Source organism: Gobius niger, assembly GCF_951799975.1.
Source record: "Gobius niger genome assembly, chromosome: 2".
Taxonomy (NCBI): domain Eukaryota; kingdom Metazoa; phylum Chordata; class Actinopteri; order Gobiiformes; family Gobiidae; genus Gobius; species Gobius niger.
In genome coordinates this window covers 14,259,668-14,271,701 of record NC_136853.1, presented here as the reverse complement: position 1 = coordinate 14,271,701, position 12,034 = coordinate 14,259,668, and the positions used below count along the sequence as shown (strand labels likewise).

Genomic DNA, 12,034 nt, shown 5'->3' with positions numbered 1-12,034 from the left:
GTCTGACGAGCCACTTTCTAATATTTTTGTGTCGTCAACGGAATTTGACCTAACAATCACAGGATTTCATATGCTAACTTTCTGCACGCATACACCTGCTGGATCCACGCGCTGTGCTCTTTCACAACAGGAGCCCCCCAGTCACTCAAAATTAAAATATCCCTCAAACTTTTCTGATTTAGCGATTTAGTATTTTAATAATTAAGCTTTTAGAAATAGAAATAAGCACTTTGATATCAGTATTTTTTACTTAAAACGGAATAAACAATGAGCGTAGCATGCACAGATTATATGCTCTAATCTGTGTTTTTGTCTCTTCCTGTTTGGTCTCTTGCATGTCGTCTAAAATATCAATAAAGTCTAATCCCCCAACACTCCAAACAATACAGTCCGAACATGGACACGCTACACCCTCACTGCTACTGTCCTGTCTTGTTACCATGGCAACTGCTGACAGCCAGCAGTCACCGTTGTCATGGGAACAGCTTGACAGGCTTGTAAAGAGAAGAGGAAGTGAAGGCAAAAAGGAAAATACTCAAAGGTGGAGAATCCTGGCTGCTTTTTTTGTTTTGTTTTGTTTTTGTTTTTTGCTGAGGAAAGGTCCGATCTATAAGAATATTTACTTTCATGGGTCATTTTGGCTTTTGTAATTGTGCAGTCAGTTCATGCTAACCAGTTATTATGCTCTTCAGATGTTGCTGTATTTGGTGCAGAATAACTTGTGGTTGTAGTGATTCCTTTGGTACTTATTGGCAGTAAACAGTTGGGAAAGGTAGGATAGCAGAACAGTAAACACCCTTTCTGAGGATTCATTTTTGTGGATGTCTTTTATGCCATACTTCGTGAATCAATAAAGATAAGTCTTACAAAAGTATAATTTTAGACTAGTATTTTAGATCCCGCATTGAACTGTACCTTCGCCCCTCTCCGCTCTCCGCTTCCTCCTCCTCGCCTCTTACTCACTCCCATAGATTGCTACCTTATTCCCCTTTTCCGTTCCGGACTGGCCCGCAGCTCACTGAAGGGCTTTTAGATGATTAAAAACAACAGAGGAGGGTATTTTTTTTTATAGCCTTTGTTCACCAGTGTTCTCTCCCAGTCTCAAGGGCTGATTGCACAGCTGTGAAATATGGACCTCACTTGGGTTTCCACTTCAGTCACGTGCACACTCATCTGTAGATCTTTGTTGAAAAGGATTTGGACGATACAATTCCGCTAAGCAATACTCATGTATGATGAAACATCTGTGGGAAAGGCAGAAGTGGCTACATACTAGAACATTTCAATTTGGCTGGCTCTCAAAAACAAAACAAAAAAAACTATTTGCATCCTCTTTGAACCTGCATTATCCAAATCATTCACGCGTGAAAGAGTAAAAGCATAAACAGTGGAAATACCTCCGAGAACATTTTTGCCCATTGCAGTTCCAGCCATTTTCTCTTCCCGTAAAGACTGTCCTCCAACAGGATTTACGAGCAGTCCAAACCAGAGGATCCCCCCGATTGCACCAAGGACCCAGGCTCCAGTAATTCAACCACGTCCCCTTTTTCTTTTGCTCATTCGCTCTTAGCCTATGTCCAACCGTTCCATTAGAAGAGTTTAATAAAAATAAAGCAAGAAAAAACCTCTCCTCAGTGCTGTTGCAATGAAATAAAATGTGCACAATGGTTGTTGTTCAGCCTTTTATCGCACGCTTTAGGGTTACATTATAATAAAAGCCACATTAAAGGTCGGGTAGGTTGGAAACAGACATAAACATGACCTGCCTGTGCCCCCAGTTGTATAGATGCTAATGTTGATTCCTTCACAAACATGTACGCTTCATCGAAAGCTGCTTAGATTTTTGCTTTGGTTCTTGAGAGCGTTATCCAATTGGAAAGCAGAAAGAGCACCACGCTTTCTGTGGTTAAAGCTAGTCGGGTTTACTGATACCAAACACAAATCGCAACGCACAAAGCCATAGTTTAAACGACATCATCGCCCCAGCCTTATTTGTTCATTACCATCTATTTGCATATAAAATGGAACATGGGGTGAGGACTGATTGGCAAAGGTCAGGTGGGTGACGCTAAGCTCTCCGGTTGTAATTAAAGTTTCCGGTGGAGGTGTTTCTTTTTTTTATGAGAGCCCATCAGGTCGTGTGAAGAATCCAATAAGCGACCGAGAGAGGTAGAGATGGCACGGTCAACGTTCCTACTGAGATGACAGATTGCATGGGCGGGGCCTAATCTACCCAGTCTACGCCAACAGTGAGGCAGCCCAAGGAGTGCATGTGACGGCCAAGAGCAGTTCGGAGCTTTCTATCATAATGGGCTCTCACGAAAGATCTCCTTCATAAGTATTCAAAGGTGGACAAAAGTCATCAATGGGTAGAAGAAATGAAAGAAGGAATTTTCTATCGTTTTCTGTTGTATGTAAATGAAAAAACAATTTGATTCAAGAAATGAAAACTGTTACAAAAGCATACTATCCATTTTCTACCGCTGTATCTTTGTTGAGATGTTTGATCACTTAGGTTAGCAGTTCAATCCGCTTTACCCTCAGTAAATGTCCAATGCGTCGATGTAGCAGTTACAACACTTAAGCTACTCTCAACTTTGTTCTAAAAAGTTACAAACACTTACAAAGTAGGTTTTAAGAATAAACAAATGAAACCTGCTGCCAAATAAGGCTGAGTCGCTGACAAAGCTTCTTAGATGAGAGGCAAAATGTATAATTATGACAGTTCAAGAACTTTTTTCCACGGTTCTAATTGCACTGTTTGAACTTTATGTAACAACTAGCACACTGGCACATGATGCACTGCCAAAACACTGCATAGGAAAGGAGGATGATGACTGTGTGTACTATGCGCCTCTCCTCTCAAACGATACTGTCACTTCCTGTAAGTGTCCCATCTGTCCTGCTCTGCCTTAGCACCCCAGAGCTCACTACAGGCTGGGCCGCATGTTGAGAGATATACCGCCCACTGGAGTGACAGCGATTCATCACTATTTATAACGCTCAATATAGGATTTAATGGTTCGGGGCTGGATTTAATCTCACCTTCACATGCGTTGTGAATATGGCCGTTTTGGCAGGTGCACAGTCATCTTCGTGAAAACCAACCTTTCCAACTTCACATTTACGAATCTCAAAATGGATTTATCTGGAGAAAGTTTTCATAATTTCTAAACTGAAGGTCATTTTTTTGGTGCAACTCCAAACTTCAATTTTGTCGTATCGTATTTGTTCAAACAATCTCGCATCAGATCGTGAATGGTGCCACCATATTGTCACTGTGCCATAGAAATATGAGATTTGGCATTTATTGCAATATCACTTTCATATCCTATCAAGTAAGTGCTTTATTTGTCATTGCGCAAGTGTGAAGTGGGGCAGTGCGTCCTGGGTTATTCCCCGTTTCGGAGCGTGGTGTCTGAAACAGGCGTCCAGGCATGTGTGACTTAGCTGTGAGTCTCGCCCGGACACCTCCTTGTTTGTCCCTTCCTTGTTTCATGTAGCTCCTCTTGTGACGCCTCCACCGTGCTGCAGGTGTGGGGGGCTCTTTAGTGTCTCAGAAGAAGAAATTTGTTGGTCTCAAGGGTTTAGCTGATAAGCTAGCTGCTTAATTGTAAAAAGCTGCTTTCTTCAAGACCATTATGGACTCTCTGCAGTAAAAAAAAAAATCCACCAAAGAAACAAAGAAAATGTGCACTGTCGTTGTGTCCTTGGGCAAGACACTTCACCCTGCTTGCCTCCAGTGTCTGCGTGCACTGGTGTATGAATGAGAGTGTGAATGGGTGACTGGTTCCTTGCTGTAAAGCGCTCTGGGCCTGATAAAGGTAGAAAAGCGCTACGTAAGTTGAGTCCATTTGCCATTTACCCCACAAAAACACAGCAGGGACGTAAAAAGTATCCAGTAGAACAATGTGGAACAGAAACCACAAAGGCAGTTCGAAGAAAAAGGCAAACAATGCAGCCGTACCGAGAGAGAGGGAGGTGGCTGCCTGTTTACACGTCGCCAAGCACCCTTTTGTTAAAATATTACAATAATGGGTGCGCAAACCAAAATTCAAAATACTGGTTTTGATTCATCCTGTGAATGTTTTTTAACCTAATGCCAATTGTTTGTCAGTCCCAAATTATATCCAAACACTGATCTATGACGGATCTTGACGGACTTTGATTGAGTTTTATTTTTACCAATGACAATGATGAGGCCTAATTACCTGCTACCAAAATCCAAGCACCTGCCTCAATCACAAGGAGGTTTTGACTTTAAAAATGAGCTACTGCATGTCCTGAGTAAGTGCTAAAGCCTGTGTTCTCAATATATATTTAATGTATATCTCAATGTATTTCGTAGTTGGTTTCTGCTCAGGGTCAGATATCCCGTGCAAATACCTGATCTGTAAATCCTCTTGAATTGAACTTGAGTCCAGATCGAGTATCGGTATTGATTTTTTTTTGGGAAATGAGTATTTGATTGATGGTAGCCTTAAGACAGAACTCTAAACTGAACAATTCCTTCCACCTTAATTATTCTAGTTGAAGAGACAGGCGGCAGAGTGTTGTTTTAGGCTTTTAGATGAGCCTGTTTATTTGCGTATATCGTGCAGGGAAATTGGATCTCATCTGGAGTGGTCACTTGAGATGCATTAAGATGAGAGGAGACTTGCTCAATGGCGCAGAATAACGCAGAGATGTACTTTCCTTTTTATTTAGGGACATTTTTGTAAAGTTTGGCTGTTTCAAATGTTTCGCATCATCATCACTCATGGAAATGGCTGCTCTTGGCTTGAATGTTCTCGTCCCGATTAATGAACACAACTTCTGAAAAACAAACTGGATGGCAAAGTGATTGGAATATTTGTCATAAGCCTGTGTACAGACGCGACTTGAATCTTTAGACTGCACAAACACAATTGCCAGAGCTCTCTTCTGTTGATGTGTAGTAACATGTACTTCTAGCACCAGTCAGTTGTTCTTCCTTCAACTGCAGATAAGTTGGTTGTGATTGAAGTTTAACAGAGCTTTACTGTGAGGTCATGTTGCCTTTAAAGCACCCAGAGCCTGTGACTGCCTTCATCCTCCCAGATCATCAGCACGACAATCACCTCTTTACACCATGTTCACTCGGGTGCATGTTTAAATAATGCGAGGTGTTTCGTGTTTTGCAGTACGCGTTTGAAATTGCTGAAGGACTGCGGTGGTTTGACTATTCTCATACTGCGTGTCGTATGCTATAAAGCTTAAGAATTCAAAGGTCAGATGTCAAAATAAAGTCACGGCAGAAAAGATAGAAGTCATGGCCAGGGCACTCTGTTTCTCAAAGCGCAGAAACCTGCGTGGAGAGTTTTTACATCAACAGATTTGCACCCGCTTGAGAGGGTCGTGGAGGGCTGGTCTCGACCAAAGGGAGACTGACTTTCCTATAGTGGTGAATGGATTCATGTCAGAGTGACACATTTCATGTCACGCTTTCTTGTTCTGTCAGCAATAGTCAGGAATAGTTTTTAACGTTGCCGTGCGGTGTCAAGACGGCAGCTTTACAGTGCAGCGGAGATCACAAGCCCTGTCTTTTTAAAGGAATGGCTGCTGAGAGTGATTACTCCCTATGAATATTTCATTTCAATGCAATCAATTCACCATTTAGACCCATATTGTTAATGTGATCATTTCCCCGTCCCTACGGAAATTATATACATTAATTATTTTCTGGCACTGTCTTCTTACCTGGAGCAGTTGTTGAAAAGACCATCTCCTTCCTGACACCTTAGTTACACTATGCAGGTGTGAGAAAACCGATAGGCCCATTGTCCCAGTTCACTGTTTGGGACGTCGTTACCAGTGTTGGGCAAGTTACTTTAAAACTGTAATATTTTCTATTTCTGTTAGTAGTTACAGCTATAAAAATGTTATATGTTTGTATTAAATCTTATTGTTTCAAATGTAGCATTACACTACTTTGAGTTACTTTTAAGTTACTTTTGAGTTACTTTTGAGTAAGCAAAACTGCAATCAAAGATTTCCTTTTCCTTCTCTTTCCCTCAGTCTCTTGTGTTTTGTTTTGACCACGTTAGCTACACACAACTGCATATCTTATACACCAGTGTCCGTCATTTGGGGGAGTTTGGTAGTTTTTCGTTCGTAGATCAATACAACCCATTTAAAGGCAATTGTAGCTTGAGTTGCTTAAATAGTAATGACTAATATGTTCCAGCATTTTGTGTAAGTAATATGTTGCACTGATCATTACCATTGAAACATGGCAAGGTTTTAAGAATCAGTTATGTGTAATGAGTACAAGAACATTTTCATTTTTTAGCATTAAAATATGCTAAACATGATGTAAAGTGTTTCTCAAGTACATTTTTCTGCACAACCTCAAAAGCCACTGGCCACCAAACACACAGCCTTACAGAATTAAAGCAATGCATACATTTTTCACTTGCCACTTCAAAGCCCGCAAATTCCTCTATCCACAACACACGTATGAAAGGAAGCGCCTTTGCCTCCAATGCCGCTCGTTCCAACAACTTCTGGAACGACACGAACATTTTGTATAATTCAGTATATCTGCCAGCTGCATGTCATACCTTTTAATCTCAGGCCTTTTCACAATGTGATCTTTAATGCATCGAGCGGGGTTTTACAAGGCTGGCTCAGAGGCACATTTTTCATTACCTCTTTCTTTGGAACAAGTCGGGTCTGGCTGTATAACATCGTGTTCACGGCGCCTCGACATTTCTCCGCTCATTTTGGTGCCACTGATAGCCCTTCTCTGAAAGGGGAAAAAAAAAACGCTCGCACAGCCAAATCCATTCCATCTCTGTGCCATTTTGAAGCATTTCATTAGGATTGCAGCAAATATAGACAGGCTTTGTTGCTCGAGACTTGTTCAGTGGTGGGAAAAAATCACATTCCCTCCACCAATCTAGCAGAAACCCTTTTACTCACGTGCTGCTCCTGCGATTGTGTGTGACTGGCTGCAGTGTTCCTATTCAAAATCACTAATCTCTCACCCAAACCTGGTCAATTATTAGTCATTATTATATTGTTGCAGGTAGTAATTGGCTTTTAATTTAACACGGCTATTATGTTTTTGTCTTTTTCAGTCCACGCCGCTCCACTTGGCTGCCGGATACAACCGAGTTCGGATTGTGCAGCTCTTGCTACAACACGGAGCAGATGTACACGCCAAGGACAAGGGGTTGGTTTATTATAATAATATCATTCTCGCACTTACGAGGAGAGACAGGCAGCTTCAAGGTCTGGTTTATTTGCGCTATAGAGCAGTGTTTCCCATCCAGAGTTATGTTACAGTTCAAAATAGAAGATGAAACTGGATAGTGTGTGAATGTTTTGTCAGACAAAGGTTTTTAAAGTGTAAGCTTGTTAGCTTTGTGCTTAACTCAAACTGGATTATTGGTTGCAGGATAGACCAAATGAACCCTGTTAAAGTATAATGTGTTTTTACTTTGTTACAGTGGACTGGTGCCTCTACACAACGCCTGCTCCTACGGACACTATGAAGTTACTGAGCTGCTGCTGAAGGTAACATACACCTCCTGTCTGTGGGGTGATTTAATGACGGGGCGCACACTTTCCCATCATTTTAAGATGACATTCGAGTGTGGGCAGGCAGCCTTGAGCTTGTTCCTCTTGCTTCTGCTCAGTGCTGACCCAGTGCCATTGTCTCATTATTAATAAGATTATACTTGCGCTCAGCTTCTAATACACGGCTCTTCAGTGCTAATGAAAGCAACTGGTCAGATCCCACATGAAATCACTTGGTGTTTTGTGGAAGTTGCTTGAGACACATTTTTACGCTTTTAAAGATGTTCTAATTTACCTACTTTTAGCGATGTGAGACAATGGTTTTAGCTCACGTCTCACAGTAACACTGCAGGAAGCCCAAGTAAGTCATATGTCTTGTGTACAAATCTTTCTACGTTACTTAAAGGCACACTGTGTAACTTTTCAGATTCTACTTTTGCCATCAATACAAAACACGGTCCTAATGACCAGCTAGGCACGGAAAATAGGATTTTTTGCAATGGGTAATCAAAAACCTATTTAACCTCTTACCACCCGCCTAAACCAAATGCATTCTGTCCTCTTTTGGCTGTGTAACACCTCATTTGAAAGCTAAGACCCACAAAACTGATCTTTTTCCTTGCGTTGTTGCTGTGTTGTGTCACCTTTTGTAAGTCATTTTTGTTGTTTTTGCAAAGTTTTTGTTGATTTTTTGTCACTTTTTGGTTGAGTTTTTTGTCACTTTTTGTTGAATTTTTGTTAAGTTTTTGTCACATTTTTGTTGAATTTTTGTCACATTTTTGTTGGTTTACATCCTTGTTTTCTTCTCATTTTTTGTGGCTATTTTGGTGCTTTTTTCCCCAAGAAGCTTTTTGATTAGGGTAAAGCCAAACGGGAGAAAATGGGATCCGTTCAGGTGGGAGTTAAGAGGTTAAAACTCATATTTGGCTGCCTTTAGTCGACATCTCCATGGAGACGAGCTGGAGACATTTGTATTGAAATAAATGATTGTATTGTATTATATTTTTAGGGTGATGTTGCACAGTGTAGCTTTAATTTTAGAGCCTTAAATCATAACTACTCTCAGACAACACCTTAACTTTCCTTCTGTGTGTGGGAACAAAAGAATGCTGTTCTTGACCCTGAATCTTTGTTCCAAGCAAGTGAGGAACAGTCATTGTCACTAGTGAACCTTTTATGTTAGATTTGCAATACCTGCAGTGGAAATAATGAGCCGGACTGGTATGCGCATATCCAGCTGTACAACCATCAAAGCGAAACGGAGATCCAGCTGTGAACTAAGAAAGGCCACTTCTTACTGTATTATTTTTACCTCAATATAAAAGAACAGTATGCATTGATTGACAGCATCTTTACAAGCCAAAGTATATCTAAAGTGTTTTTAGTTCATGTCACTTCAATGTTCCTCCATTATGTCTTTTTCATGCTGAAGTTCCACACATAATAGCCGATGATTGGCCTCTTCAGTAAGTGCACAAACTACTCTGGACTAATATCATAGTGTCTCCGCAGAGAACAATGAAACGACGGCTGAATTGTTTAGAGGCAGGACTCCGGGCTTACATTTTTGGATGGTTGCACTGGTGCGCCAATGTTTGTTTTGTTATTTTGTACCAGAAAATCATTTTTGGCATACCATTTCAGACTAAGCATCTGAAAAATAGGGTTCAATGACAATATTCATATATTAATATCTAGATATTGCTTTTTTTGATTAGTTTTCTTTTACTTTTACTATTTTTACTTTCGCCCTCGCTGAACGCTATGGAACCTTGTGAGCGTTTACACAATCCAAGTCTAGTTACACAAAATGATCGATTTTCTCTATTGTAAGGCGCAATAATACCTTAGGAGCGCTTCGACTTTGCTGCGCAGACATCGAAGTGCTCCTAAGGTATCTCAGTGTGCAAAAACAGTGGCCTATTCCTTTAATTTTACAGTCTGTCTATGACGTGAAACATGTTGACAAAGGTCTACATTTTGGGCTGTGCTGAGTAGCATCATTGAGCTAGCTTCATGCGGCAACAGTATTTGACAAGGAGCATTTATATCGCTGTTCCAGAAATGACACTACGTGCTGCCACGGCATGCATTGTCAATATTTATCTACCGCTCTGCCTCTCTTCCAGCATGGAGCCTGTGTAAATGCCATGGACTTGTGGCAGTTCACTCCTCTTCATGAAGCAGCGTCTAAGAACCGTGTGGAGGTGTGCTCGCTGCTGCTGAGCCACGGAGCCGACCCCACTCTACTCAACTGCCACAGCAAGAGCTCCGTGGACATGGCCCCCACTCCCGAGCTCAAGGAGAGGCTCATGTGTACGTTTCAAACCATATTTCATATCTCATGTATTTTAAGAATTGCTATCTTAATATTCCAGTTAGGCTTTAGTGCATTGTGCATAGTCTCATATCAAACAGAATTCCCGGATACCTATACATTTTCCATCGCACTTTATTTCATCGCACTAATTGTCTACATGCATTAAATTATATATATATTTTTAATTATTATTATTATTATCATTGGCAAACCTATTGGTATATAGATCCTCATCTCCTTATAAAGCACAGATCCACATTAGATAGAATATCGTTGTATATAGTCTTAGATTAGGTAAGGGACATACGAGATCCCACTTAAGCACGATAGATTTCTGTCATAATCTGATTTTAGGCATAAATGCAGGCGACATACTGTGTTGAATTTCCCCCTCTGAAATTGTATCAACAAGACGCCACACCGACATAAATAATGGTACGACTATTTGTTCTCACAGCTTGTATGCTTTCTCTGCGGAGTTTCTCTGCAAACACACACTTTTCGCATTCGCCTGTGCACTACAAGCCTCGCTCCATCGCCTCGCTGTAAATTACATTTGTAGCAATATATTGATTGCATCTTTTAGTTTTCGTATTGCCGGGTTCCAGGTTCAAGAATGGGATGATGTCACAGGACCCAGTGGGCGACAGGAGCCAGTTTTTCCTATTAACTGCATTACACTTTCACAAGTTGTATTTAAAAAGAAAATATATGAATTACAAAAATGATCATTAATATCATGATCTCTCTGTACAAGAACAAAATTTTCCTCAAAAGCTACATTGTTTTACCTCTATATCTATCTATACTATAGGCCAGGGGTAGGCAAGTTTGTGTCAAGGAGGGCCGATTTTTATCACAGCCAAAACACCAAGGGCCGAACCTCACTATTGTAGCCGAAAGTTAAGAACTATTTTCTGCAAATGCCAATGTTTTATATCAGTGATTTAAAGTGGTCTGGCTCTGAGACCCGCCATTACCTTAATGACAAGCTGCGACCTAAATAAAACTGTCATTTGTCATATATCGTATATTATATTGTATTTACCGCATGTTTTTATTGAACAAGACGTAGATTTGCTTTTAATACTGAAATTACTGTATTATTTTTAACAGACTCCAGTGTGTTTCTGTGTAGTAAAAAAAGTTACCTGTAGGCTCGTGACCAATGGGCGAGGAACGCGCTTCTGTATGGTCCTTATGGCGGGAGCTGACATTGCTGTAATACCACCCCCTGGTGGCCAGGTGCGACTCCAAGAGACACTTGGGGCATTGATTCTAATGGGACTTCAAAACGTCCCAAGAACGGCATAAAAGTCTGGCTCCAAAGAGTTTTTCGCTTTCTGAAAATCGCTATGACCCATGTGACCACGCTCGGGGAGGTGAAATATTTTTAACCATTCTAGTTTTTGTTTATCAGCCCGAAATTTGGAAGCATTTTCAGTGCAGTGACTGGCTCCAGAGTCTGTCAATCAAGCTATGGAGCTCCGTGGAGGCTTCGCCTGCTCCTCGAGCACAGGGCTTCCCGCCTTTTTGCCCTTTTAAGGAGCAGGCTGTGTAGGAGGAGATAGAGCGGCCATTAAGGTTCGCACAGGACACTCATTTTTCAATGAATGGGGCTGAATGGGACCCGCCCCTCTTTATTATATTATATCTATGCTCGTGACCCACATTTGAGTCCCGACCCACCAGTTGAGAATTACTGTTTTACATTATATATGACCATGCAAGGACATTAAAAAATACACTATAAAAAGACACTATTTCTCGCATTTTTAGAGTGCGTTAACAGGTATTTGATCCCTTATTTGCATAAAAATGTTTCTCAAAATCATAATGGGGCCAGAGGTTCTGGAGGGCCGGATTTGGCCCCCGGGCCTGACGTTGCCTACCGCTGTTATAGGCCTTTAGAACGCTGTGATGTCACCTGAAACCCAGCAATAGAACACCCTTTACAACTATACAGTATTCAGCCTACCGGTATGTTTTCTTGAAACACTTGAAGCACATGTTTTTCTCATTAATGACATTGGATACGTGCTGAGCTTGTGCGCACTTCTCTCTTTTATGTCGTCTTAAATAAATGTGAGAAGAAGTAGTTTGTTTTTTGTAATTTTCGATCCCCGGGGATAATTACTCGTTTCCGCTTCAGCTCTCAGACTCTTGCATCAT

The 12,034-nt window shown here is 41.0% G+C and overlaps 1 protein-coding gene across 1 annotated transcript in view; it reads left to right on the top strand.

Moving 5' to 3' along the window:
- The window catches only part of LOC306982664 (poly [ADP-ribose] polymerase tankyrase-1-like), a 116,872-nt gene that overhangs the window by 68,863 nt on the left and 35,975 nt on the right, over positions 1–12,034 (top strand). The window contains exons 7-9 of the mRNA XM_079582556.1: positions 7,101–7,195; positions 7,473–7,539; positions 9,672–9,858. Coding sequence (XP_079438682.1) covers positions 7,101–7,195; positions 7,473–7,539; positions 9,672–9,858 — 349 coding nt within the window. The remainder of the gene's footprint in view (positions 1–7,100; positions 7,196–7,472; positions 7,540–9,671; positions 9,859–12,034) is intronic.